This window comes from Chelonia mydas, chromosome 7 (assembly GCF_015237465.2).
Source record: "Chelonia mydas isolate rCheMyd1 chromosome 7, rCheMyd1.pri.v2, whole genome shotgun sequence".
Classification (NCBI taxonomy): domain Eukaryota; kingdom Metazoa; phylum Chordata; order Testudines; family Cheloniidae; genus Chelonia; species Chelonia mydas.
The window spans coordinates 122,712,710-122,740,206 of NC_057853.1; the positions used below are offsets into that span (position 1 = coordinate 122,712,710).

At 65.9% G+C, this 27,497-nt stretch overlaps 2 protein-coding genes across 7 annotated transcripts; both read right to left on the reverse strand.

Annotated features, from left to right (window-relative positions):
- Positions 1-225: 225 nt before the first annotated feature.
- On the reverse strand, positions 226-14,917 carry PYROXD2 (pyridine nucleotide-disulphide oxidoreductase domain 2). 2 transcript variants are annotated; one of them, XM_037904048.2, is made up of 16 exons: positions 13,734-14,005; positions 12,511-12,530; positions 11,975-12,068; positions 11,824-11,897; positions 11,364-11,510; positions 8,992-9,145; positions 8,553-8,614; positions 8,227-8,324; positions 7,487-7,628; positions 7,031-7,165; positions 6,411-6,483; positions 5,914-6,070; positions 5,334-5,488; positions 4,118-4,224; positions 3,382-3,502; positions 226-2,722 (listed from the first exon to the last, which is right to left on the reverse strand). In XM_037904048.2, exons 1-16 carry the CDS (start codon positions 13,855-13,857, stop codon positions 2,652-2,654), a joined length of 1,734 nt encoding a protein of 577 aa, XP_037759976.1. In that variant the 5' UTR covers positions 13,858-14,005; the 3' UTR covers positions 226-2,651. The 2 variants fall into 2 exon arrangements, with proteins under 2 accessions (XP_037759976.1, XP_037759975.1); XM_037904047.2 differs by lacking the exon at positions 13,734-14,005 and adding an exon at positions 14,611-14,917 and having other exon boundaries at positions 2,105-2,722.
- HPS1 (HPS1 biogenesis of lysosomal organelles complex 3 subunit 1) lies at positions 14,845-25,881 on the reverse strand. Of its 5 annotated transcripts, none has more exons than XM_037904045.1 (19): positions 25,782-25,881; positions 24,906-25,022; positions 24,504-24,641; positions 24,030-24,172; positions 23,377-23,485; positions 22,944-23,104; positions 22,750-22,852; positions 22,514-22,618; positions 21,522-21,591; positions 21,219-21,286; positions 20,354-20,521; positions 19,315-19,494; positions 19,161-19,228; positions 18,834-18,959; positions 18,217-18,281; positions 17,498-17,643; positions 17,067-17,180; positions 16,643-16,725; positions 14,845-15,315 (listed from the first exon to the last, which is right to left on the reverse strand). In XM_037904045.1, the coding sequence occupies exons 2-19, from the start codon at positions 25,020-25,022 to the stop codon at positions 15,153-15,155; spliced, it is 2,127 nt and encodes a 708-aa protein (XP_037759973.1). In that variant the 5' UTR covers positions 25,782-25,881; the 3' UTR covers positions 14,845-15,152. The 5 variants fall into 5 exon arrangements, 4 of the variants coding, with proteins under 4 accessions (XP_037759973.1, XP_037759974.1, XP_043408406.1 ...); XM_037904046.2 differs by lacking the exon at positions 25,782-25,881 and adding an exon at positions 25,596-25,736; XM_043552471.1 differs by lacking the exon at positions 25,782-25,881 and adding an exon at positions 25,110-25,125 and having other exon boundaries at positions 24,906-25,049.
- Between the last annotated feature and the right edge of the window lie 1,616 nt (positions 25,882-27,497).

Sequence of the window (27,497 nt, forward strand, 5' to 3'; positions counted from 1 at the left end):
ATAACTGCCCTGCTTCAAGCAGCCAATGAAGTGAGCTGTAGCTCACGAAAGCTTGTGCTCAAATAAATTTGTTAGTCTCTAAGGTGCCACAAGTCCTCCTTTTCTTTCTGCTTTAAGCAATTTGTCCTGAATTGGCACTCTCAGTTGGGTCCCGCCAGAACCAGCATTGTTACACCAGGTCAAGTGATAACTCAGATCTTACCCAAAATACACGCTTACAGTCAATTCTTATTAACTAAACTAAAATTTATTTAAAAAGAAAAGAGAGAGAGTGTTGGTTAAAAGATCAGTATACAGACAGACTTGAGTTCAATTGTTGAGGTCCAGATACACAGCAGAGATGAGTTTGTAGTGGCCAAAAGTCCTTTTAGAAATAGTCCAGAGGTTATAGTCCAATGTCCATGCTCAGGGTGACTCTAGTCAGCAACTGGGGATCTCAATCCTTGTGGCTTAAGGTTTCCCCCTCTTGAAACCCAAAGCAGATCTGAGATGAGGAAGGATCGTGTCCCAGGGTTTTTACACATTTCCTGCAGCCTTTTGGCCTGAGAAGACAATAGGCTTAACTTTCCTTCTCCCAAACGCCATGGCAATTAGCACAGGATAATTTATCCATTAAACCGTTCAGATACAGGCTATCACAACCTTCAAAGAGACACAGACAATAATACGATTTCACTCAAGTATCTTCCTAAATGTTAATATTCCTCTTTTGTTCTTTGAATCAATGCTACAGCCGTAGACAAGACTTCTTTGCTGACATCACAAGACCTGAACAAACATCTCCCCTTCTATCTCTAACAAGGCAGGCTGCATTTCAAAGCTCTATTCGTTTCCATCTCTTCCTAACCAGCCTCTAAAGTTCGGCCCGGGGTCAGGTCAGTCTGGGAGTTAATTAACTCTTTCTGGCCCTGTCACCTTTCAATGAGATATTACACTCATAACATCACAGAAGGTGCTCAGGAACAGTCAACATGGATTCACCAAGGGCAAGTCATGCCTGACCAACCTGATTGCCTTCTATGATGAGATAACTGACTCTGTGGATATGGGGAAAGCGGTGGATGTGATATATCTTGACTTTAGCAAAGCTTTTGACACGGTCTCCCACAGTATTCTTGCCAGCAAGTTAAAGAAGTATGGGCTGGATGAATAGACTATGAGGTGGATAGAAAGCTGGCTAGATTGTCGGGCTCAACAGGTGGTGATCAATGGCTCCATGTCTAGTTGGCAGTCGGTATCAAGCGGAGTGCCCCAAGGGTCGGTCCCAGGGCCGGTTTTGTTCAACATCTTTATTAATGATCTGGATGACAGGATGGATTGCACCCTCAGCAAGTTCACAGATGACACTAAGATGGAGGGGAGAGGTAGATACGCTGGAGGGTAGGGATACGGTCCCACTGCTTAAGGACCACCCCCCTCCCCCCGCCCCAGCCTAAAGGGAAGATCTACAGGACCTGGAAACCAAATGATTCCGGGGGACAACTAATGAAATAACAGGGACAGGAGTGCGGTCAAAGGGTCAAAAGAAGGGAGCCTGACGGGGACACTGAGCAGAGAACCCTGGACAGCGCCCACTGCTCCTCAAAGGCGTCAAGGGAGCCAGTGGACACTGCCTGGATACGTGAACAGACCGAGGATCGGAAACAGGCCCCACAGTCACAGGAGTCTCCATTGGCCAGCCTCCTCACTCTGGTTTTATAGATGGCCGTTTTAGCCAGGGCCAGGAGGAGGCTGACCAGGAGGTCCCGTGACTTTGTGGGGCCACGGAAAGGGAGTGCGTAGAGCTCGGCTGTTCTCAGTGGTGGCAGATGACAGACCAAGGAGCAATGGTCTCAAGTTGCAGTGAGGGAGGTCTAGCTTGGATATTAGGAAAAACCTCTTTCACTAGGAGGGTGGTGAAGTGCTGGAATGGGTTCCCTAGGGAGGGGGTGGAATCTCCTTCCTTAGAGGTTTTTAAGGCCCAGTTTGACAAAGCCCTGGCTGGGCTGATTTAGTTGGTCCTGCTTTGAGCAGGGGGTTGGACTAGATGACCTCCTGAGGTCCCTTCCAACCCTAATCTTCTATGATTCTATGGCATGGCATAACACGACACGACAAGCGTGGCAGCTGATGGGATTTTTATTCTGCTGCTGACTGAGGGGTTGTGCACCATGGTCCAGACTTCAGCTTAGCTCAGGGGCAAGGAGATGACCCTGGCCAGGGCTGTGCCTGGCGGTTCTAGGAGAGCAGGCAACGGCTCAGTCTGCCCTGGGCTTTGTCTACACTAGCAAGGGTTGGCCAGTGTCCCTCTCCAGGCAGAGCTAGACCTGCCCCTGCCAACAGCCCTCTGTGGGCAGCTCCGGGACGGGGCTTGATCCCCTGGGCTCTGCGGCGTGTGCGCTGGGACCAGCACTGCCAGGGCAGGATGGGCTAGGAGCAGACAGGGCTCTGCCAGCCCCACACGGCCTGGTTACCATGCCAGAGACAGGTAAGAGCAACGGTGTAAACACTCAGAGCACGGGGGCGGGGGGAGGCAGCAGCCCCAGGGCAGAGCTCGCTCTAACAGCACCATGCTGTGGGGTGTGTGGGGGGTGGTGAGAGGCACCCGCGTAGCCAGGTCACGACAGCCACCATCCGTTTCCCTGGGCTAGGCTGGTGCGTCACCTCTGCCATCACACGTGCTTGAAGTCCTTGAGGGCCACGCTGGCTGCGTTGCGGCCTGGAGCGCCCATCACTCCCCCACCTGCAAGGAAACAGATGCATGTGGGGCCAGGAGCTCTGGGCGTAGCAGGGCTGAGCTGCCATGGGGAGCAGGGGCAGGAGCCCAGACGCACAAGAGGGCAGCAATGGCTACGTTTCCAGCTGGAGAAGACTCCCCGCCACCCACGGCAGCTTCATGGCAGCTGGGAAAAACCTGGGGCTGGAGCACAGAATCCAGGCGGCCCCCACCCTGCCCCAGCTCGAGGGTGCAGCCTCTTTCTGGCCTGCGTACCGACTTCTCCCTCCTGCTGCGCCGGGCCCACCCCTTGGGCGGACGGAGCACAGCGCCCGGTGGGACTTGTGCCAGCCCAGCCGCTTCCAACCAGCCCTGGGCAGAGCCATCTGCTGGATCCCAGCACGAGGGCAGCTGCTCATCACAGGCGCCCCACAGGGCACAAGGCATGTGGTGTCCCGTGGCATCAGCCTGTGACCCACGGGGTGTCCGTGGCCTCGGCTTCTCCTGCTCAGACCCTGGGCAGAGCTGGCAAGGTCAGCAATCGCGCCTGTACCCAGAAGGGCCTGTGCAGCCCCCAGGGCAGCGCTCGCAGCAGCAGGGCCCGGGGAGGGCTGGACCCAGCGTGAGCCTCCGCCTGGCGCTCTCCCCCACTGTAGCCACGAAGGGAGGGATCCCAGCTCACGTACCGGGGTGGGCGCCACTGCCGCAGAGGTACAGGCCTGGGATCGGGGACCTGTAGCCAGAGTACGAGGGCACAGGCCGGGCAAAGTACAGCTGGTCCAGAGACATCGCACCGTGGAATATATTCTGCAAACAGGCTGAGTTAGGTCCTGGAATAGTCTCCTCCTCTTCCCGTGCTCGGAGCCAGACAACTGGGCTGCATGGCTCCAGCTTCCCTCAGTAGGCTTTGGGCCAGGCTGGCTGGCAGGCTCGGCCGGTGCCAGATTGGCCGGGCGCCGGCTGGGCAGACGCCAGGCAGGCTGGGCTGGGGGCGGGCAGGCTGGGCGGGCGCTGGGTGGGCAGACGCCAGGCAGGCTGGGGATAGGCACCGGGTGGGCAGATGCCAGGCAGGCTGGGCTGGGGGCAGGCAGGCTAGGCGGGCACCGGGTGGGCAGATGCCAGGCAGGCTGGGGACAGGCACCGGGCGGGCAGACGCCAGGCAGGCTGGGCTGGGGGCGGGCAGGCTAGGCGGGCACCAGGTGGGCAGACGCCAGGCAAGCTGGGCGGGCACTGGGTGGGCAGACGCCAGGCAAGCTGGGCTGGGGGCAGGCAGGCTGGGCCTGGGGCGGGCACTGGGTGGGCAGATGCCAGGCAGGCTGGGCTGGGGGCAGGCAGGCTAGGTGGGCAGACGCCAGGCAGGCTGGGGGCGGGCACCAGGCGGGCTGGGCTGGGAGGGCTCTGTGAATCTCATGATATACCCACCCCTCCGGGCAGCCCAAAGATCTTCTCCAAAGCCGGCGGCGTCAGGATGTCTCTGCCGATGACGGATGCCTTGAAGCCTGGCGCGTAGGCCTCGACCCAGTCAAACACTAGAGAGCGAGCGAGCGATGTGGCTCAGCCTGTGTGTCTCACGTCACCAGCTGGGCTCAGGGGCCTAGCCCCAGGCCTGCAGCTCCCTGCAGGGCACTGGGGAGCAGGGCTGGATGGCCCCCGGGGGTAGGGTTACCAACTTTCTAATCGCACAAAACCGAACACCCCTGCCCTGCAGCCTCATCCCCCGCTCACTCCATCCCTGTCACTTGCTCTCCCCCACCGTCACTCACTTTCACTGGGCTGGGGAAGGGGTGTGGGAGTGGGTGAGGGCTGGGACAGGGGGTGCAGGCTCTTGGGTGGGGCCAGAAATGAGGGGTTCAGGGTGTGGGAGGAGGCTCTGGGCTGGGGCAGGGGGTTGGGGTGCAGGAGGGGGTGCGGGCTCCGGGAGGGAGTTTTGGGTGCAGGAGGGGCTCAGGGCTGGGGTGCAGGAGGGGGTGCGGGCTCTGGGAGGGAGCTTGGGTGCAAGAGGGGCTCAGGCTGGGGCAGGGGTACAGGCTCCAGCCAGGCGGTGCTTACCTCGGGCGGCTCCCGGTCGGCGGTGCTGCGGGGCTAAGGCAGCTCCCTGCCTGTGTGTTGGCTCCGCGTGGCTCCCAGAAGCGGCCGGCGTGTCCCTGGGGCCCCTAGGCGCAGGACTGGTCAGGCGGCTCTGCACAGTGCGTGCTGCCCATGCCCGCAGGCGCCACGCCCCCCAGCTCCCATTGGCCATGGTTCCCAGCCAATGGGAGCTACGGAGCCGGCACTTGGGGCAGGGCAGCGCGCGGAGCCTCCACCGTCATGCTTCTGCCTAGGGACATGTTGCTGCTTCCGGGAGCCGTGCGGAGCTGGGCAGGGAGCTGCCTTAGCCCTGCTGTGCTGTGGACTGGACTTTTAACAGCCCGGTCAGCGGTGCCGACCAGAGACAACAGGGCCCCTTTTTGACCAGGCGTTCCGGTCGAAAACCAGACACCTGGGAACCCGACACGGAGGGAATTCTCTGCCCTGCTCGGAAGGCAGGACTGAGGCTGCCGGGCACTGGACGCCCCCGGGGATCAGGCGCACAGGGAGCAGCAGCGGGCAAGGGGCCGTGGATGGGAAGCTAAAGAGGGCCGAGAGCTGCTGGCTTTACCCCTGTCGGCGTACGCGTTCTGCTCCTGCTCGTCCCACGGCCGCCCGCCGGCCAGCGCGTATGGGGTGTACTGCGTGAAGAGAGAGACCACATGGCAGCCCGGGGGAGCCAGCGTGGGGTCCAGAGCAGAGGGGATGCACAGCTCGATCATGGGCCTGGGGAGAGCAAGAGAGAGTCACAGCCCTCGGACTGGGCAGCCCGGGAAGGAATCCAGCCCGAGCCCTGCCCAGCGCCCTGGCATGCTGCCAATGCAAACGCCTCACCCCCTGCCCACTGGCTCCTCCAGCAGGGATTAGCCCCACGTCACCCAGCCTCAGGCTCTCCTCTGGGCACCTCCCCTACGTTCCTTCCAGAAATCCTGGTGTCTCCCCTGTGTCCTTCCCTTCCCAAGAGGCCCTGTTGCCCTGATGAGCGCGGGCGGCTGCCCCAGAGCCCTGGTAGCGTCGCCCTGAGCAGAGCTCTACGAGGGGCACCAGACCCGGCTGCACCGAGAAGTCTGGGCTATCTCCCCGCTGCCGTCCCCCATGGCAGGGCCCAGCAGGGCCCAGCTCTGCCAACGACCAGCCAGCTCCAGCCCTACCTGGTGGACGGCTCCCCACTGCTGGCCTCCTGGAAGGCGCGGTGGAGGAGGTGCGTGTCCTCGCAGTTCAGGTGGATGGAGCACTGGTGATGGGGCAGCGGGCGGCCATCACCGGCGTTGGGCGCAGCCACGAAGCTGGGCAGCCGATCCACAGCCACTGAGGATGTTGGAGACGGGGTGACTCCGAGGGGCAGAGGGGACACGGAGCCTCCCATGGTCCTGACACCTCGAGGGGCCAGGGCAGATGGCTGAGCCCCAGGAGAGCACGGCAGACACGGAGGGATGGTGCAGGGAAAGGCCGGTTTCCCCTCCGGACTCAGGCTGCAGTAGGGAGCCTCACGGAGACTCGCGACAGCTCCTTCCTCCCAGGGAAGCGCAGATCACAGGAGCAGCATCTCACGGGGCCCTGCTCCCCCAGGGAGCCAGCGCCAGGCTGCAGCCAAGCCCCAGGGGACCCCAGTGGGGCAGGGAGTGGGACGTCCCCCACTGACACTTACCGTTGATCTTGGTGACGGGGGAGCGCGTGTCGAACTGCGCCACTCGCTGGAGGAACTCGTCCGGCAGCTGCCCCTGGAGCGGGGAGAGCCTGGCTCAGACACCAGGGGCTGGAAACGAGCCTGGGAACTGGCTGGAGGCGCAGCCAGCGCTGGGCTGCATCTGGGCAGGGCTGGAGCTGCCCAGGACCCCTGGAGGCCACAGCCAGCGTCATGCTTTGGGGTGCAGCCCAGCCACATGGGGCTGGCCCCCAACAGTGACGGGCCCCACTGATGGGGGAGCAAACTCGTGCCCCCAGACACCTTCCTCTCTGCTGAGTTCCCCTGCGTTGCTCCAGCCTTGGCCTCCACCCACCACATCGTGTTTGCTGTAAGCCTGGGGGCTCCCAGGCCAGCACCGGGGAGGCCCCTTAGTCACTGAGGGGGAAGGGGGAAGTGGCCTCCTCCGGCTGCCCCACAGGGGCTGGGGTGTGTCACACTCATTGTGGGGGGAGGGGCTCATACCATGAGGAACGCGACCCCTCCCCCTGGCTGTACCCGCCGGTCGGCACACATCTCCCCCAGGGCACCCTCCTCCCCTCCAGCCCACCTCCCCCAGGGCACCCCCCCACGGCACGTCTCACCTGGGGAACGAGCTGCAGGAACGTGAGCTGAGCGGACGCGTTGGACAGAACCAGTTTGCTCTTCACCTCGGTCCCGTCCTGCAGGACGACACCCTGCGCCTCCCCACGGGGGCCCAGCAGCACGCGGGCGACCGGCTAGCGAAGGGGGAGACAGGAGATCAGCCTGGAGAACGCCGGGGCGCCCAGCCATGCACGGGGTGGGGGAAGCAGGCGCTGAGCGGAGCCTGAGGTACGGCTGCCGAGGGGCTGAGTGACCCTTTCCCCTGTGGATGCTGTGGGGCTGGCCCAGCCTCCTCCCCCTACTCTTACCCGGTGGGGTTTACGCCCCTCACCACAGTCTCTGGGCGCTGTTCCATGGCGGCTAACGGGCAGGAGGGAAGGGAAGAATTTGGGGCCCTGTGGTCTCTTTGGGCTGGGGAGCTGTGTTCTCTGCCCCCTCCCCGGGAAGCCGGGCACCTTCTCGGTGAAGATGTCTGCCCCGTGGGCAGCGGCTGCGCTGGCGATGGCCTGGGACACCCCTCCCATGCCGCCTGCCACGTAGCCCCAGGCCCCCTTCCGCCCCTCCAGCTCGCCCATCACGTGGTGCAGCAACACGTACCTAGGAGAGAGGTCAAGGTTAACAGCTGGGCCAGGGCAGCACCCAGCAAGTGGTGCTGGGGTACGGGCAGGGCAGAGATACCGGCCAGGGGCGGGCAGCATTCCCACTGTGCATGGTCGTGGGGCACAGCCCTGGGAGTAACTCCGATCCAGCCCTGCGAGCCAGGGGGCTCAGGCTAGGCCTCCCAGCAGGGCGAGTACACGCAGAGGGTCCCATGCTCCCCCTGGCCCCACAGGCACACCCATCCCCCTCCCATGCCCGCGTGCTGCCAACCCCCCCAGCTGGGGACACTGAGCCCAGCTCCGGTCCCACCAGGCTGCGGGGCTGGGCACAGACAGCTGCCAGGCTGCCGAGGGATTCAGGCCCAACAGCGCCAGCCCAGGCAAACCCCACGGACCTGCCCGAGCAGGGGGTCCCTGAGCCTGCTGCGTGCCAGGGGGATGCTCTCTGGGCACGAGGGGGAACATGGTAGCCAGCGCGGGGCAGGAGTGGGAGGAAGCGAGCGCTGGGGTGCGACACCCCAGCACCAGCTGTCGGGGACGGGAACAGGAGGGCCCTGGGGAGCTGTGAAGTCTTCAGCCCCCACCCCGCACCCTACCCGCTGCCGGGCGTGTGGGGACTGGCCATGGCGCCGATCACTGCGTCCGTAGCCAGGGTCGCTTTCAGGGGCTCCGACTCGAACCAGAGATCCAAGATCTGGAGAGAGAGAAAAATGAAAATGGTGTTTAACGAAGAGAGCCCAGCACAGGGGGCTGGATGCCATGGGGGGGGCACAGGGGGCTGGATCCCATGCGGGGGGCACCACTCAGCCCCGTAACCCCCTCCCATGCCCAGCCCCAGGCCTGGTTTGCTCAGCCCCTGCCCCCCCAGGGAGGGCGTCTCCCATCCCGCGGGCGCGTCCCCGTGTACGGCGCCGTTACTCACCCTGGTGATTGGGGCTGTGAGTACTTGGTAATACTGGGGCAGCTGCTTCCCCAGCGCCAGGCCTGAGGGAAAGAAATGGGCGTCAGCGGTGGTGCCACCCAGCCCGGGAGGGGACGGCTACCCGGGCCCCACCACTCCCTCCTGGTGCCCTTCCCGCTTCGGCAGGCAGCGAGGACAGCCGGAGCCCAGCATGGGCTGTCCATGCACGAGCCCTGGGCCCGTCTGCCCGGGGATGATGGGTACTTGACTCACACTGGAGCCAGGGGCTTAGCTGCCCAGAGGAAGGTCTCAGGCCTCTGCCAGCCCCAGGGCAGTGCCCGGGGCACCTGGTACAGGAAGCGCTGCTCCCCCTCCGCTCTGCCGGCGCCCTCTAACGCCAGCACCGTGGCCCACTGGATGGGCATGGACCCATGGCCGTAGCCTCTGGCGCCAGACGTACCCGCCCGCAGGAGGGGCTGCAGGCCTCGCAGGGCGCGGAGCCGCTGCAGCAGGGGGCCCTGGCTCCAGGCGGCGGGGTCCACCGGCGCGGCGTCCAGCAGCGGGTCAAGGGCCGACACCAAGCGGCTCAGGAATGCCTCGTACTTTGGATAGGCCTGAAGCGGAGACAGAGGCAGGAGCCAGCGGACGCCAGCCCTGATCCCCGGCCGTGCCCCTCCCGGCTCCCCGCAGAGGACGCATCCCGCACTCCGCTCAGCACCACAGTGCCTCTGGCCCCAGGCCAGCTCTGGGCTCCTGGACACGCGCCCCGGCTCCTCCCCCGGTCTCTGGCTAGCACACCCATGGTCAGAGGCAGGCACAGACACTGAGCCTCCTGCAGGCTCAGCCACCCAGCCCTTGGCAGAGGGGTGGCAGGGGACAGCCTGCTCGAAAGCCCCAGCCCCTGCAAGCCGGCCGAAGGAGACACCACTCTCAATCACGCTGTAGGGCTGCATCTCTCCCGTCTGCGCTTTGATCAGCAGGGACATTTCACAATCTGATGTTAATGGAGCCTTGGCTCTGAAGCCTGCCCTATAAACAGCAATTGGCTCAGGCTCCCTGCAAACTCAGGCCAGGTCCTCGGTGACACAGACAGGCCCAGGCAGGTACATTACACCTGGGTCTGACCCACTGAAGGGGGGCTCGGGTGGGGCCTGCCCAAAGCTGTGGGAAACGTGGAAGCTGCTGGAGGAAAAGCCCATCCCCGAGCCCAGGTGGGTCTCAGCTACTCAGCCGATAGTGAGAACCAGCAGCATCCTTTGACCCAGCCCTGCCCTGTGCTTCCAGCTGCAGGCCTGAGCATGGACAAAGCAAAGAAAAGCCTCTGAGAAGGGTTCAGGGCTCAGCTGAAGCTAACGAACCGCCCAGGTTATGGAAAGAGAAAGTGTGACAAGATGGGGGTGTAGATGTGATGAAGCGGGACTGTTCTTAATGTTTCCTCTGAATAGTGTGGGGGTGCCTCAGTTTCCCCTATGCAGTTCTTAAGTATCTAGGGGGTGGGGTAAGGGTGTATGATCATTGCAGAGCCCTAGAGGGCAGGTGTTGCAGGGGTCTGGACACAGAGAATGGCCAACACCCTGTTTCCTGGCGACTGATGGCCTGGGCCCTTCCCCCCTGCAAGGTGAGAGCTAAAGGGGTGGAGAACAAAGGAATCAGGTGACCTCCTGGCCCGGGAAAGGGACAAAGCCCAGAGGAGGAGGGGCTGGAGGGGGAGTCAGTTTGGGGCTGTCTGGGACATGGAGTGAAGGGCAGACGTGGTTGTCTGGCTCACTGCCCCCCAAAATGGACCCGGCTGAGGGGTCCTGTTCTCTGCACCTGCAAGCTCTGTGTTAGACCATGTTCCTGTTGTCTAATAAACCTCTGTGTTACTGGCTGGCTGGGAGTCCCGTCTGACTGCGGAGTTGGGGTGCAGGACCCTCTGGCTTCCCCAGGACCCCGCCTGAGCGGACTCGCTGTGGGAAGCGCCCGGAGGGCAGAGGATGCTGAATGCTCCGAGGTCAGACCCAGGAAGATGGAGCCGGGTGAGCTGTGTGTCCTGCAGACAGGCTGCTCATAGAGAGGAGACTTCCCCAGAGTCCTGCCTGGCTTCGTAGGGAGCAGTTCCAGAGCATCGCCCGGGGACTCCGTGACAGTAAATTATTAGCCCACAGAGGGAGCGAGCGGGACTCATGGCAGCTGGGAGTGGAGTGTGTGTTTTGCCTGCAGCTTCGGGAGATCGCCCCTGGCTGGGCACAGCCGGGGCTCCCCCCTCATGCTGGGGGCAGGTGGCAGCAATTCCCCCGGACACCTGGGTAACCCCGAAATAGTGACACATTCACGTGACACACTCATGCTGGCACAGCCAGGTCAGCTGGGGGGATGATGGCACCACACGCTGTGCTGACAAATGCCCCCAGCGTAGACCCGGCTAGCCTGGGAAAATCGCGCTTTCCCTGGCGCAGCTTGTGTCAGTTGGAGGGGCTGGTACATGCTGTGTCCACAGAAGGAGCTTTGCTAGGACGTGTGCCAGCCCAGCGGTCCTAGGGCGGACCTGGTCTCAGGCTGCAGCTACGCACTGTGCAGACACTGACCATCCTCTGCCCCCTGCCCCTGAGCGTTCGAGCTGGGACGTGCCCATGAGTTGGCAGGCTGGGGAGGGAAAGGATCCAAATCCTTGCTTTGTCTCTGACTCGGCGAGCGGCCAGGAGGCTGCAGGGAGCACTCCCAGACCAGCCCCGCTGGCAAGTCCAGCCCATCATGGCTGCACGCCTGGGATTTGGGCCCTTGTGGGCCACTCACACTGGGGTTGGCAGGACTGGGAGCCCAGCCCCAAGCCCCTCCTGCTGCCCTCGGTACCTGCGCATCCTTGGAGGAGAACTGAGCGATCTGCCGCTGGGTGTCCGCCATGTCGTGGCCCAGCAGGAGCGAGCGCCGGGCTTGCCCATCCTCCAGCAGGGGGGTGAAGGAGTAGGGGTCACGGGCGTAGACCCTCAGACCATGCCGCTGCAAGACACAGAGCACGGCCAGTGCCAGGCAGCGTGGCCAACCGTCACGGCCCCTCCGACCCCCTCACCAGCCCAGAGGGGACAGGCCAGGGGAGCTGTTCTGAGCTGGGGGCTGTCAGGCTCCGGGACGGGGCCCCGAGGCTCAGGGAGGTGGGGGAGAGGCAGGGCAGGGAGGCAGGAGCGAGTTGGGCCTGGCCAGGGGATCCTGGCCCTGCAGTGATGCTAGGGCCTCACACCCACCAATGCTCCCAGCCGTGGGAGGGAGGCAGCACCGGGGACTGGCTGAGCCCGCCCTGGACTGGCCTCGGTACCTGCAGCTCCAGCTCCGTGGAGATCTGCGGCCGCAGCAGGCTGAGCAGGTAGGATGCTCTGGAGAACTTAAAGCCTGAAAGAGAAGGGGAGCGTCAGCTACCAGCCCGCCCCGGGCACCCGGGGCATCTCGCTGGGCAGGGCTGTGGTTACCTGGGACAATCTCCTCTGTGACCGCAGCGCCTCCCAGAAGGTGACGCCTCTCCAGCACAGCTGTCCGCACGCCCGACTTCTGCAGGTAGGCAGCCTGCCGAGAGCACAAGAGTCACCCGCCCCCACGAGCCCCCCAACAAACCCACCCAGGACATCCCTAGTCCCCCACCTGGGACACGCTTTCCCAACAAACCCACCCAGGACACCCCCAAAGCCCCACCCAGGACATGCCCCCAATCCCCCACTCGGGACACGCTCCCCCGACAAACCCACCCAGGACATCCCCAATCCCCCACCTGGGACACGCTTTCCCAACAAACCCACCCAGGACACCCCCCCAACAGACCCATCCAGGACACCCCCTCTCCCCAACAAAAACATCCAGAATGTTTGCACTCCAGAGTGCTCTATGGAGCTTCCTCCTCGCCCCATAGGATTCCCCCCATGCACATGGGACCTCCCCTGTCACCCCACGGGATTTCTCCACCCCCCCAAGCTAGGGCACAGAAGCAGATGCCTTGGCATTCCATACTCACTGCAACCAGCCCGTTGTGCCCTGCAACGAGAGATGGGCAGGGGGTGAGAGGGGCCAGGGCCCGTGGCACCAATGGGTCCTGCTGCTACTCACCATCTCCCTGGCAGCCAGGGCTGGACGGTGCATCTGTGCTGCTTTCACCACAATGCCCCGTGGCCGCAAGGCCACGGCGCCCACGTGGGTGCAGGGGGCGAGGGGCGGGGACAGCGCTGGCAACTGCCCTAAGCATTGGAACCACCCTTGGGGACCTTAATGAATATGGGGGTTAGGGGCTGGGAGATACGATGCTCCCCACACCAAGACCCACCAGCCCGCTCCCTTTGCCCTGCAGCACTGGCTCCCCCCCAGCCTCGTTCCCCAGAGCACAGCACCCCCCCACACTGAAAGCCTCCCCCCAGCCCCACCCCAGCAGCACTGCGGCCCCTACCCCATTCTCTGCAGCACAGCGTGAAATGCACCCCACTGAGACACGGGGCAGCACTGACCCCAAGGAGAGAGTGGGCCCCCACTCCAGCCCCCCCGTTCTTCCTCTCCCCAACAGGCAGGACCCCCTTGCAGCCCGTGTCATTTCCATGGCAACATGCCGGCGGTGTTGCTGTTCACCTGCTTGTCTGGCATGGCTGAGGCCTGTTAGCTCATCTCACCAAATGGCAGGGGAGCAGAGCTGTGGCAAGAGGCTGCATCAGCCCCTGCCCCTCACCCTGGGCACAGAGAGCTCCCCCGCACCCTGGCGGGCGTAGGGTGCCAGCCCCAAGCCGCAGCACCATTTCAGACTGGGGGGGGGGGTCAGGGGGGAGCCACTTTACTGGTGACTCCAGGGGCTACACTTCAGACACAAGTCGATTTCAAAAATAACCAACCACCACCACACCCTGTAGGCTAAGTCTCCTAAAGATACTGGCTAGTTACCGAAACATTACTTTGTTAGCGGAAAATTTCTTTGCTTTTCCTACATCTCTAGCAGAATGATCTTTTTTTCATTTTCTTTGCCTCACAGCACAGCAAAGCAGCGGCAGGCCGAGTGGGGGGTGGAGTTGTGTGTCACACACACACACACACACACACACACACACACACACAGCTCTCCACCCGTCTTAAAGGGCCAGTGCTCCTGCACAGCCAGGCGCGCCCCCGTGGGGAGCTGGAGCCTGGCGGGGGGGAGGGAGGGGGGAGTGCCACCCTAAAGGTGCCCCTCAATAGCAGCAGCCCCAGCCCCGGCATTACCTCCCCCTATCACCACGGCGTCGTACTCCCGCTGCAGCTGGCCCCTGGCCCCGGCATGAGCCAGCCTCCGGCCCTGCCGGCTGCAGCCAGCCCAGGCCCTGCCCAGCCCGCGCCCGACGGCCATGGCTGTGACGGGCACGAGCAGCTGCACCACTGCCAGGCCTGGCCCTCGCTGCCGAGTCAGCGCTTCCCGCAGGGGGGCGGGACAGGCGGCGCCAGAGCAGGGGAGGGACGGGGCAGAGCCTGGAGCTGAGCCAGCCTGACAACGGGCCAGGGCCCAGGCAGGGACACGCTGGCCCCTCGTGGCTGCCCCCTGCCCCAATTCTCCTGCGACTCCCACAGCACCCTCCCACCCACGCAGGAGACAGCCCCCGTCACTGCACCCCCCCAACCCCCCCGTGTCACCAGGTCAGCCGCTTGCTGGGGCGACAAGTGCCACGCCAATGCTCCCTGCCCCCCAGGCATCACCCGGCCTGCGGGGAGCCTGCTCCCCCGCTGCGGGGCAAAACTTCCCCGGGCAGGGGCGAGGGAGAGCTGCTGCCATGCGGCGAGGGGCCCAGCAAGACAGCTCTGCCCAGGGGCACCAACGCACGCCTGGGCTGGGAGCAGCCGCACCCTGGCACAGCAAACCTGAGCCCTCCAGCCACTGGGGCGGGGATGAAGGGAGGCCTTAGTGCTGGAGCTGGGAGAGTAGACCCCTGGGGCAGGCTGGATGTCCCCCTTTGCTAACAGATGCTGGGGGCAGCTGTAGACCCCTTAGTCCTAGGGGCAGGGGAGCCTGGGGGGAGGGGCCCCTTGGTTTGCAGGCACAGGTGAGAAGCCAGCGGACTCTCCCCCCCAGTGCAGGAGGTGGGCAGGGCAGAGGCCTGGCAAGTACCTGCCTGGGCCCTGCCCACACTGCGGCAAGAAGGGCCCAGTCCTGGCGGGAGCACCATGAACCCTCCTTGGTACCAGGCTGGAGAACGCACGGCAAGCAGGCATGTCTCCGTGTTCTCACATGCGTGTGTAAACATGTCTGTCCATGTACTCGCACAGGCAGGTCCACAGGCAAGGCCCAGCCAGCGGCCAAGCCCCTGACGCAGACAGGGAGGAATCAGGGAGTGCACCACGGTGACCAAGTGCACCAGCTTTAATGCCAGCCTGGAGTGTGGCACGTACAGACAGAGACACGCTACCATGGCCATGCATTTCCAATGGCCCCCGCTGCCGGGCTGCTCCGGGGGCAAGTCAGGGGAGCCCCCCTGGCCAAGTTTCAGCAGGCGGGGAGCTGACGGCTGGCTGCTGGTGGGTGCTGGTCTCCCAGCCGGGCCCGGGGGCTGCAGGGCCCAGCGAGGTGGGTGCTGCAAGGCGCCCGTTGAGTCTGACTCTGAGGGTGGGAACGAGGCCCCCGTGGGGACGCTCGCTGCCAGCCCGCGTGGCTCAGAGCAGGGGGATGCGGGATGGCTCCCAGAGCCGCCGGGCCAGGTCGCAGGCCTGCTGGATCACATGCTCGGTGGGGATCACACCCAGATGCAGCGTCAGCAGCTCGTAACACTTCACCCCCTCGGCCGGGTGGTTCTTGCTGTAACAGCGCAGAAGCTTCCTGCACGGGAGGAGACAGCGATCAGGCGGGAAAGCCCCGCCGGGCCCCGGTCCAGCCCCCAGGGGGCAGCGCAAGTGCCTCGGACCCACCCCAGATCAGACTTAGGGCAGCACACGGGTCCCTGGGCCTGGCCAGCCCATTCCAAGGAGAGGCCCAGAGGGGAGTATGTACCAACGGCCAGGCTGGGTCAGACCCAAGGCCCATCTAGCCCAGTGTCCTGTCTGCCCACAGTGGCCAGGGCCAGGTGCTCCAGAGGGAATGAACAGAACAGGGAATCACCAAGTGACCCACCCTCTCTCACCCATTCCCAGCTTCTGGCAAACGGAGCCTGGGGACACCATCCCTGCCCATCCTGGCTACTCGCCATTGATGGACCTGTCCTCCAGGAACTTATCTAGTTCCTTTTTGAACCCTGTTATAGTCTTGGCCTTCACAACATCCTCTGGCAAGGAGTTCCACAGGTTGAGTGTGCACTGTGTGAAGAAATACTTCCTTTTGTTTGTTTTAAACCTGCTGCCTGTTAATGTCATTGGGTGACCCTGGTTCTTGTGTAATGAGAAGGAGTAAACAACACTTCCATATTCATTTTCTCCACATCAGTCAAGATTTTATAGACCCGTCATATCGCCCCGTCATCATCTCTGTTCCAAGCTAAAAAAGTTCCAGTCTTTTCAACTTCTCCTTGTATGGAAGCCGTTCCATACCCCTAATAATTTTTGTTGCCCTTTTCTGAACCTTTTCCAATTCCAATATATCTTTTTTGAGATGAGGTGACCAGATCTGCACGCAGTATTCGAAGTGTGGGCATACCATGGATTTATATAGAGGCAATATGATATTTTCTGTCTTATTATCTATCCCTTTCTGAACGATTCCCAACATTCTGGTCACTTTTTTGACGGCTGCTGCATGCTGAGTGGATGTTTTCAGAGAACGATCCACAGTGACTCCAGGGTCTCTCTCGAGTGGTAACAGCGAGTTTAGACCCACCGTTGTGTATGTACAGACGGCCTCGGAGCCTGGAGATCTGGGTTTGATCCCTGGCTTAGCGGCAGGCTCATGTAACCTCAGTCCCCGGCAGAGACATGGGGACATCGCGAACCCCTGTTCCGGGGCATGTGGTTACAGCTGCCAGGCATTGGGCACCGAGACAGGGTCCCGCAGGGCTCAGAGCCCAAGCACTGCCAGCTCCCAGCCCCACCTGCCACCTGTGACCCATGGCAGGCGAAGGGCAGCCCTGCAGCACAGAGCTCTTCCCATCCGCTGCTGCCTAGTCCAGCGGCCAGAAGAGGACTGGGGGGCAGGGGCTAGCTGGTCCGGCACTCACCTGTAGTAATCCCCTGCCAGCATCCCGATGGGAGCAGAGTCGTCGGAGAGAACAGGAACCTCGATCACCTCCAGTTTGTAACCCTGCATGGCAAAGGGACAGCCATGAGGGGCTGGCCACGCCACCTGGAGGACCCGAGGCTGCAGCGGGGTGCTGGCTGCGTGGCCTGGAGCCCATGTACCAAGGCAGGGCTGACCAAGCACTTTGGGGAACCCGTGTGCTGGGCGAGGGGGCTAGCCCCAGGTCCTGCGGCCTCAGGAACACGCCACGGGATGATCTGCCAGGCCATGTGCCAGGGCAGCGGCTGGCCACATGGCCTCGGAGCCCAGGTGACGCCCACACCTCTCCACTTCTCGCCCTACGGAAGTGCTGCCGGGGCGAGGGGCCTCGTCAGGCAGGTCAGAGGCCAAGCGCCCCCACGCACCAGCTCGTTCTCAAGCCAGAGGAAGTAGGAGCAGTAATAGTCGCCGTCGCGCAGCGTGAGTGTCGTGTAGCCCTTCTGCAGGTAGCGCCGCGCCAGCCCAATCAGAGACCAGACCTGGGGGGAGAGGAGGCAGCTGCAGCCGGAGCAGAGATCCCCCCGCCCCATAGCTCCGCTCCCTGCTCCTCTCCCTCGGACCCTGGGGCACCCCTCCGGCCAGAGCCAGGGCCACTCCTGCTGAGCTCCCTGCTTCCCCAGCATCACACTCCCCCTCCCGCCCGGCTCCCGCCACCCCAGCCATCGCTCTCACGGGGTTCTACGCTGGGCCCGCGCTCCACCCGCCTGGCCCCCACGGCCGAGCAGACCGGCCCAACCTGGGCGGGATGGGCCCCTTCTGAACCTAGGGGATCAGCGTCAGAGCCCAGGGCTGGTACCTTCTTCTTGATGAAGGCAGCCAGGGCACCCTTGCCCAGCTCTGAGGTGGAGTCCTCGGCCACGTTGAGAGAAGGTGCCACCATCTGCCCAGCGGTGCGGTCCACATAGATGAAGTGCACCAGGCCTGGGAAGTCCTCCAGGTATGTGGGGGCAGGTTAAGGGCGACCAGACATAGGGAAACCCCCTGTCCATGGGTGCCCCGCTGAGCCTGCCCTGGGCAATGGGGAGATCCCACGGACCCCCCAGGTGGTTCCGGATGGATCCTGCTCCCCCTCTTGGTGATGGGAACCCAAACGCCAACGGCCCCCTGCCCACAGTCCCAGCAGCACCTCCTGTATCCCCCCCAAGGCATCTGGAGGCGCAGAGGGGGGGGCTCTGTCCACAACCCCATGGCGTGGCCTACCTGAGGCCAGCCCAGTCCCCCACAGACCCCTGCCCTGTGGGACCCAATGTGTCTCGTTCAGGCCCCTTGCCAACTGCTGGCTGGGCTCCCTGCAGTCTCGTCTCCCCAGCGCTGGGCAGAGTCCAGCCCTGCTGTTGGAGAGATGGGGCGAGCCCCCGCTTAGCTGTGCCAACTCAGCCAGGCCAACTGCCCCCGAGCCTGCCGGAAAGCCGACCCCCAGCCCTCGCTACACCGCGGGAAGGTCCCGGGGGGGGGGGGGAGGGAGGAGCCTGCTGTCCCCAGGGGCCCCTGCCCAGGGCTCTCTGGGCGGATGTGACACCATGGTGATGTTCCGCTTGCTCTTCACCAGCAGGAAGTCCCTCCAGTCCAGCAGCTTCTCCCTGCAGAGGGCGAGGCCTAGCCTGAGCATGGCGCCCCCTCCGCCTGGCCAGGCCCCCGGGTGCCCAGCACGCAGCACTGACACGGGGACGCCGGAGTACGGCTGGCTCGTACCCCGCGCTGGAGGGGACGGGGCACGTGCCACCCCAGGGAGCCCCACAGAAGAGCTGCCTGCCCAGCCCGTGCCCCGGAGGTGGCTGGGGTTCAAAGTGCCCTGCCGGTTACAGGGACACGTACCTGCTAAACCCGCCATGGTCTGCGGCGTCCTCTCCACGCAGGGCCCAGGCCACAGTCAGCACCCGCCAACGGGCCCAGGGCTCAGCTGGGCAGCCCAGGGCGCCACCCACCAAGCTGCAGCTGGCGCTGCCCGGGGGTTGGTTTCCAGCCATTTCCCCACGAGTCCTGTTGAAGTGCCAGCCTCCCCCCCTCCAGCCCCCCCCATGGCAACCTCCTCTCCTCTCCCCAGCCCCCCCCCACGCACTCGCCCCTCCCCCGGCAACCCCTTCCCCTCCCTCCCCCCCAGCCCAGCTCGCCCCTCCCCCCCACGCACTCACCGCACCAGCTTCTGGGCCCAGTCCCGCAGGCCCTGGGCCAGGCCCTGGGTGGACGGCGAGGTCAGGAAGAGCTGGCGATAGACGGAGCAGAGCTGCCGCCTCACGCTGCCGAGTGCCTGCAGGAGCCTGGAGAGAGACAGCCCCTGAGCAACGCCCCCACCTGGCCCCCACCCCAGGCCCCCGACAGCAGCTGGGGGCCCCCCCAAGAGCTGCCCCAACTTTCTTCCTTGCCCTCCTGGACCTCTGGGCCTGGAGCCCCCACCCTGCCCCAGAAATCCCCGCCCCATCCCAGCCGCCCTGTACCCCTGGTTTTCTCCCCACACTCACTCCCTGGAGCTCCCGGACTCGTGTCTGGAGAACGCTTTGGTCTTGAACTCCAGCCAGGCGTTGTGTAACTAGGACGGACAGACAGGGCAGCCGTGAGGTGTGTGGGCTGTGCCAGGGTCCCCAGCCGCCTCGCAGCTCCACGCTGGACTCCCACCTGCATGTCCTGCCTGCCCAGCTTCTTCATGAACTTCTCCATCCTCTGGCGCAGCTCAGCCAGGAGCGGGTGGGAGCGGGTGGGTGGCCCCACCTCCTGCCCCTCCCTCAGCTTCTTCTCCAGCACCAGGAACCCGTCCAGCAGCTGGTACAGGGAGCAGACGACGTGGGTGCTGGGGCTCTGAGTTGGGGGAGAGGGGTGCGAAAGTGGGAACTGGTTTGTATGACTTTTATGAGTCTGATGTGCTCAGTTTCCCCTGCACTGTTCCCCTGTGGGTGGGACAGCACTCTTTGCTCTCAGGGCAGATTGAGACAAGGGTGGGGTGTCACCTGGCTCTCTGGGCCTGGCCCCAGATCAGTGGAGATTTGAGATGCCGACGGCAAATCCAGTCCCCAGGACACTGACACCCAGCACCCCAGGGGACAGAGATCTCCCCGCCTCTGCGCAGGGAGGCTGAGCCACACCCCCCCGCTGGAGATCAAAGGGCTGGGAAGGAGGGGGGGGGCTCAGAGGGGGCTGCTGGAAGAAGTCGGGGTTCTCACTGAGAGTTGGACTAAGGGGGCCGGAGCCCGACAGAGCTGGAACCCAGGGGCTCCCTACAGCCTGGCCGGGCTCTGGGCTCCCCAGAATGGGCCGTGCTGTAATCTTCAGTTCTCTGGGCGACCCGACCACCAGCCTGGGCCACGGCCAGTTACCGAACAAACCCGCCTGTCTGACAGCGCTGGGGAAGTCGCTGCGAACGCTGGCCGAGGGGCAACCTTCAGGGGCTAATGCACAAGCCTCCCTCGGGGGCTCTCCCGGCTGGACCCGCTGCCCGGAGCGCAGGGGGGCTGCAGGGGCACTGTACAGCTGGGGTCCAGGCTCAGGAGGCGGGGAAGCAGCGGGGCTGACCCAGGAGGAAGAGCGAGACCCCTGGGGGCCTGACCCACTGACAGGCTCCTCCCAGACACTATTCCAAAGCTGGGGCCGTAGCACTGTCACTGTGGGTCTGTGGCAAGCCAGGCCGGGCAGCAAGCACCACGCCCCAGAGCCAACTCACCTTGGTCAGGAGCACCAGCGAGATGCCAGGCCAGAGCGGCAGGCAGTACATGGTGTGGGGCACCATGGGACAGTAGCCCTCCCGCAGGTTCGCATCCAGGAAGATCCTTCTGGGGTTGGAGGCGTCGGGCGCTGGGGGCACCAGGGCCCGGAGTGAGTCTTCTGCCACCTAGAGAGAGAGAGCGCGAGCGCAGCTGGCTGGACACCCCGCACCGGGGAAGGGACCAGGCAGCAACAGCCCGGTCTGCCCACATGCCACGTCGCGCAGCAAGGGCGGAGCTGGTGGCACCACCCCCGGGAAGCTGCAGTCAGATGTGGGCAGGTGGGAGGACTCCTGGGCAGAAGGGAGAGGGCGACAGGCAGAGCAAAGTGGGGAAACTGAGGCTGAATCTTGGGACAAACTCCCCACAAGGGGGGGGATGGATCCGGCTGGGGGCTCAGACCCGCCCCAAACCTTCCCTAGGAGCTTGTCATGCAGGGAATTCAAGTCTGGACAGTGCCCTAGGGCAGGTGCTGCCAGGCCCGGCCCAGGCCCACTCCAAGTCTGGGTTCCCTGGCCAGAGGGGCAGGGAGGACAGGGTGGGGTCTGCGGGGGTGGGCAAGTCTGAGAGGCCTGGCCTGTGCTGAGGGGCTGGGAGACACCTGGGGGGTGGGGAAGGAGCGAGTTGGGGTGGGAAGAGCTCTGGGGGAGAAGGGGCTGCAGGAGCCCTGCGGAGACCCCTCCTTTGGCCATGCTGGGAGCTGGGTGTGCTGGGGACGAGGGCAGGCTGGCAGGGCCAGGACTGCACAGGAGGACGTGGGCACCAGGGGCTCTCACAGCGTCTTGCTCAAGGCAGGAATTCCTGGCGAGCCCATCCCCGGCTTACCTGGACGTCAGCAGCATCTGCCTCCTCGGAACCCGGTGGCTCTGAGCCCTCCGACCAGCTGGCGCCTCCTGTGGGCAAGAACAGAGAAGGAGCCAGCTGCCCCCAGCACCGTGTGCAGCCAAACCACCCTGCGGGGGGTTCCTGCCCTGGCCTCTGACACCCCACCCCGGGCCTTGGCCTCCCCCAACATCCCCCGGCCCCAGCACTCCTGGCACAGCGCCCTCGTGCCAGCTCTGAAGCCTGCCACCTCTGGGGCACAACCAGTCTCCCGGTGTGAGGTGGCCCATTTGTCCAGGGACTCACCTGTGCTCTGCCTGCTGGGCGAGGGCTGGGGGGTGTAATACTCCTCGGGCATGGAGAGCTCGTCTGCATCCTGCAACGAGAAGGGAGCCAGCTCAGCGGGGCAGCGGGACCCTCCCCCAACAACAGGGCTTTGGGGATGGGTGGGGAGTTGCCGGGCCGGGCCAGGATGGGCCCCCAAGTGACAGAATAGCGAGGCTGGGCTGGTTCCTCGACTGGGGCACAGTCAGGCACCAGGTAGCTGGATTCCATCAAACACCCCTTAGTGCAGCGTTTCCAGACAGCTGCCCCCCGGTAGGAGACTGATTTGTTTTGTGTACCCTAAGTGTCACCTCTCTTAAGAGCTGCCTGCTTACAAACCCAGATGTCAAAATACAAGTGTCCCAGCACGCCAGTACTGACCAACGGCGGACTCCTTTTTACCGTATCATTGTAAAATAAATCAACTGGATTAGAAACACTGGAGGTACATGTCAGCGTACAGTGTATGGGGCAGAATGAACCAGTCCTGGTCTGCATGAAGCCTCAGTTTGTACGGACTCCGCTAGTGCTTGATGTAGCCCGCTGTAAAACTAGGCAAATCTCCAGCTGAGTTGATGTGCCCCCTGGAAGAGCTCTGTGTACCCCAGGGGTACATGTACCCTGCTTGAGAACCTCGGCCTTAGCAGAAAGTCCTGCCCCCATCCCTCCAGGTACCAGCAACGCCCCCCACTCTGCACCTTTGCTCTGATCACAGCAAGCGCTTTGGGGCAGGGAGAACGGCTTGACCTGTGCTCCCAGAGTGTGAGGGGGGCATGAGCCCAAGCCGCTCCTGATCCTGGGGTTTGAAATGAGCCCATGCAGCTCCCAGCACCAAAAGGCCCTGATCCTGATGGGGAGGAGAGAACAGCTCTGACCATCACGGGACCCTGCCCTTGCTGGGGCTCCAGGGGACCACAATACCCACAACCTCTGTGCCATCCACCCGGGTGCCAGGCCCAGCCAGCCACACACACCTGCTCCTCTGCCTCGCTCCTGGGGGTGCTGTGTGGGCCTGGGCTCCTCACTGGGATGCTCTCGCTACTCTTCGGCCTCTGGAGAGTCGGCCCCCCCTCTGCCAGCTGCAGGGAGAGCAGGAGAGCTGCTTAGAGGGGTCCAGCCCCCATCACAGAGGAGCACCCCTCTCCCGACAGTCCCACCAGCCCCAGGCTGCTCTCAAGGCCTGTCCCCCAGGCAGACCCAGGGCAGGTACCTGTGGGCTCTGGTCCTTGTCTGCGCTGGGGCTGGGACACAGGTCCTGCACCAGGAGGATGAGGGTGAGCAGGTCGGCTGGGCGGATGGTGCTGGCGCTCCGGCTGCGGCGAGAGAAGGTCCGTGAGCGGGGAGGGGCGATAGAGCCGCCGCTCCAGGAAGGGTCATGGAGGCAGGGTGGGGAGACGGTCTCACCTGGAGTAGAAGGCCAGCAGCCTGGTGTGCACCAGCAGGAAGGCGTGCACCACCTCCTCGCCCCCGCGCTGCCCGCTGGCGTTGATGTGCTGCACCACCTGGTGCTCCAGGCAGTCGATGCACTGCTCGCACAGCTGCGGGTGGATCAGCCGTTCCACGGCCTGCGGGCAGGGTCACAGGGAGACAGACCCAGCGCTGAGCTGGGACGGGGCAAGGGGAGCCAGCGGCCCTGTGGGGCAGCTCCCGGCCACGCCAGCTGGGGAATGGGAGCAAACCCCAAAAGATTCTGCACTCACGCCCCGCAGGACCCCCCAGCGCTGCCCAGGCCCTCCTCGGGGCAATTCACCCCAGTCACACCCAGCGCCCACAGCCTGGTAGCCCCCTTCCCCAGGCTAGGCCCCCCACTGCCCGTGGTGCGCCCAGCAGAAGGTACCTCCACGGCAAAGCTCTGCTCGGCCTCCCGCAGGCTGCTGTAGGTCTGGAGCAGGCCCTGGAACAGGGCCCACACGCGGCTGCGCTGCTCCGAGACCGCCGGCCGCAACCTGGGAGCACAGACGCCAAGTGAGCCGAGTCCCGCTCGGGAGAGGCAGGCCTGTCCCAGGGACCGCCCCTGGGCTCCCGGGGCCCCTCTCCTGGCTGAGGGCCCCCAAGGGGCCCCTGCTTGGGCCAGGTCTCCTCCCTGGGACCGAGGCACACTGCTGCCAGCTGCTCCCCAGGCTCCAGTCGCTCCTCCCAGCCCTCAGAGACAGGCGTGGGGAAGGAGGCGGTGCCTCCTCTGGGCTAGCCACACTCCAAGAGCCGGGGATGTGACCCAGCACGGTGCACGCTGCGCCCTGGCACCTGGCCTCCCTCCAGGCCATAGCCCACAGCACAGCTGCAGGCCCCACGTTCGCCAACGCCCAGACCCCGGCACCTCCCAGGCCGGTCGCTGACCGGGCACAGCGTCGGAGCCCCAGGGATCGGCCGCAGCGCTAGCTCACCAGTCAGGCACTGGCTGCCGCGCTGACGTGCGCGTCTGGGCGAGAGGGTCAGCCCATCCCCACCCAGGCAGCGCCAAATGCCCTCCCGGCCCAGCCAGCCACTCACTCCTTGCAGATAAGGTGCGAGTCCAGCGTCACCAGGCCGAAGTGGACCTCGGCCAGTCTCCTCAGCACGTAGAGCTTCCGGCGCAGGTCGTCCTCGCTCTCCGAGCCGTCACCGTTCACCGCAATGTACAGACACTCCCCGAACTGCAGCGCGACGGCAGGGCCAGGCAGGAAACAGGAAACCCCTGCCCGTTAGACCTCCTCGTCCCGGCTGGGCCTGGGGCAAAGCTCCCCGTGGGCCAGCCCTCGTCAGCAGCAAGGGGGTCCCCTGCCGGGAGTACAGCCCGGGGACCCTGCCCTGGAGGGACCCTCCCCCCGTGCACACGCAGCGACCCGGCGCAGGGCTCTTCCCAGGGGCCAGGCAGGATGGCAGCGGCATCCCGACCGGGGCTAGGGCCACGCTCCCCGCGAAGGGACACACGCCCCCCTTGCCAGCGGGTGCTGAGCCCGGGAGGGGGTCCCTGGGCACCGTTACCATCTGCAGCACGTAGAGTTGGCCTCCACCCTCAGCCGAGAAGCAGGTGTAGGTGTCCGAGAGCCGCTCCAGCAGCGTCACGCAGGAGATGATCAGGGGGGCGAAGAGCGTGTTGATGCTGTCCTCAAAGGCAGGCGGCTGCAGGGCAGGGCCAGACAGGCCGTGAGCCAGTCCCGCTCCAGCTGCTCCTCCCCCATGCCCCCGCGCCCCCCCAGCACGGGGCCCTCAGCCCAGCCCCAGCTAATTCCCCCACCCTCCCCCTCCTCCCAGTTCCCAGCTGCACCCCCGCGGGGGTCTGGAGCTGAGCCTGGAAATCCTCCGCCCCCCCCAGCACGGGGCCCTCAGCCCAGCCCCTCCCCCCGGCCCAGGGGGCTTGCTGCACCCCCGGGGCAGAGCTCTCACCGGGCGCCCCCCTTGCCCCGCCGGGCTGAAGCGCCGGCCCAGGCTCTCTGTGAACGCCTCGTCGGCCCAGTAGAACAGCACCTCGGCCCCCGGGCTGGCGACCAGCACGCACTTCATCTGGGGAGAGGGAAACCGGGTCAGCGCCCCGCCCCGGCCGGGGCCCCCGGGCAAGGAGCCCGCCCGCCCCGGGCCCAGCTGCGCCCCGGAGCCGCCTCTCGCCCGCCCGGCTCGGGGGTCCGCGCGCCCATGCCCCGTACAGCCGCGCCCGCCTGGGGAGGCCTGGCCCAGGGGGAGCAGGGGGTGGGGGACCGGGGGGGAGGGGGAGGCCTGGCCCAGGGGGCGCGGGGGGGAGGCCTGGCCCAGGGGGCGCGGGGGGGAGGCCTGGCCCAGGGGGCGCCAAGGTGGGGGGCCGGGGGGGGAGGGGGAGGCCTGGCCCAGGGGGCGCGGGGGGGGAGGGGGAGGCCTGGCCCAGGGGGCGCAGAGGGCTGGGGCGCGGGGGAGGGGGGAGGCCCCCGGCACTATCAGACCCGCCGCCGGAGGCCGCCACAAGGGCCACGCGCGCAGGGGCCGCCTGCTGGGGCTCCCGTGGGCCAGTCTCGTGCCTCAGTTTCCCCTGAGCCTGCCCGTCACGCTGCCCGGACGCAGCCAAGGCGGGGGGCCCGGTCCCCTCCCGGCAAGGCCGCAGCTCACCGGGAGGGCACAGGGGGCAGGACCGGCCGCACCGGGGCACTCGGGGGGGCCTGACACCCCACAGCGGGCCCCACGGAGCCGGGCACGGGCAGGGCGAGCCGCGGCACCGCCCGGCCTCAGTTTCCCCACCCCCCAGCGGGCGCTGCGGGGGGGGCCGGCTCGGGCCCCGCCCCCGGGTACCGGTACCGTGTCCGCGCGCTCCCGCCGCCGCCCCCGGGCACCTCATGTGACCCGGCCCCGCTCATGTGACCAGCCCGGCCGGGGGAGGGGCAGCCGGCCCCGCCCCCAATCCGGGCCCCGCCCCCAGCGCGGGCCCCGGCGGCCTCGCGCGCGCTCCCCCCCTGCCACACGCCCCCTGCGGGAGAGGGCGGAGCCGCGCTCCCCCCCCACAGCGCCCCCTGCCGGGAGAGGCCGGGGCCGCGCTCCCCCCCCACAGCGCCCCCTGCCGGGAGAGGGCGGGGCCGCGCTCCCCCCCCCCACAGCGCCCCCTGCCGGGAGAGGCCGGGGCCGCGCTCCCCCCCCCCCCCCACAGCGCCCCCTGCCGGGAGAGGCCGGGGCCGCGCTCCCCCCCCCACAGCGCCCCCTGCCGGGAGAGGGCGGGGCCGCGCTCCCCCCCCCCACAGCGCCCCCTGCCGGGAGAGGCCGGGGCCGCGCTCCCCCCCCACAGCGCCCACTGCCGGGAGAGGCCGGGGCCGCGCTCCCCCCCCCCACAGCGCCCCCTGCCGGGAGAGGGCGGGGCCGCGCTCCCCCCCCCCCACAGCGCCCCCTGCCGGGAGAGGCCGGGGCCGCGCTCCCCCCCCCCCCACAGCGCCCCCTGCCGGGAGAGGCCGGGGCCGCGCTCCCCCCCCCCCACAGCGCCCCCTGCCGGGAGAGGGCGGGGCCGCGCTCCCCCCCCCACAGCGCCCCTTGCTGGGAGAGGCCGGGCCGCGCTCCCCCCCCCCCAAAGCGCCCCCTGCCGGGAGAGCCCGGAGCCGCGCCCCCCCCCCGCCACACGCCCCCTGCTGGGAGAGGCGGGGGCCGCGGGGGGCCCCCTCGCCGACCCAGAGCCCCCCGGGCTCCATGCAGGCCTGGGGGCGAACTCACTGCTGCTGGGGGGGCAGGTGGTTTCCCCTCGAAGCCCGGCTGGAGAGACCCCTGCCCCGGCTGGCCCCCCCATGTGCTCCGGGATCCCCCCCATCAGAACACGCCCCAGTTTCTCTGCAGCGGGAGGCCCCAGAACCTCCCTCAGCCTCCGGGAAACGGGATGGGACCAGCCCAGGTGCCCTGCCCCGCCCCTGCCGGGGGCTGCTATAGGGCAATAGGGCCCTGGCTCTGCCCACTGCAGAGCCGAGTCCGACATGGCCCCTTGGGCTTGTGGGGCCTGACGGGGCAGCTGCCGCCCTCCCTGCCCCCCCCAGAGGCCCTGTGCCCCGCTGACCTCCAGCCGCCGCCTCGCCCAGGTGTGAGCTGCGGGTGAGGCCAACGCCCGGGGCGGACGAGCCGGCCGCTGCGAGGGGCTTTGCGTGTGCAGCTCCAGAGCCGGCCTGGGCCACAGGGTCTTGCCCCAACCTGGGTTCCTGGCGGACCGAGAGGGGCTGGCCCGGCCGCGCTCGGCTCCCTGCTCGCGCTCTGCAGATGCCGGAGTCTGGCGGGACACCCCAGTCCCTGCTGCAAGGATGGGAACGGGGCCCAGGAGCCCCAGGTGACCTGGTGGCTCCCGAGCCCCGCTGGCTGCATCCTGCTAGCCGGCGGCATTCTGCCCCGCCGCGGGGCCTGCGCGCACCGGCCTGGCGGCTGCTGCCTTGGGGTCAGGCCCAGGCCCTCACTGTCTGCAGCCGGGGGGACCCGGCTTCGTGCTGCCCCGTTTCCTCCCCTCCCTACGCAGGCTGCAAGAGGAGGGCAAAGTGCAGAGGCGGTGCAGCT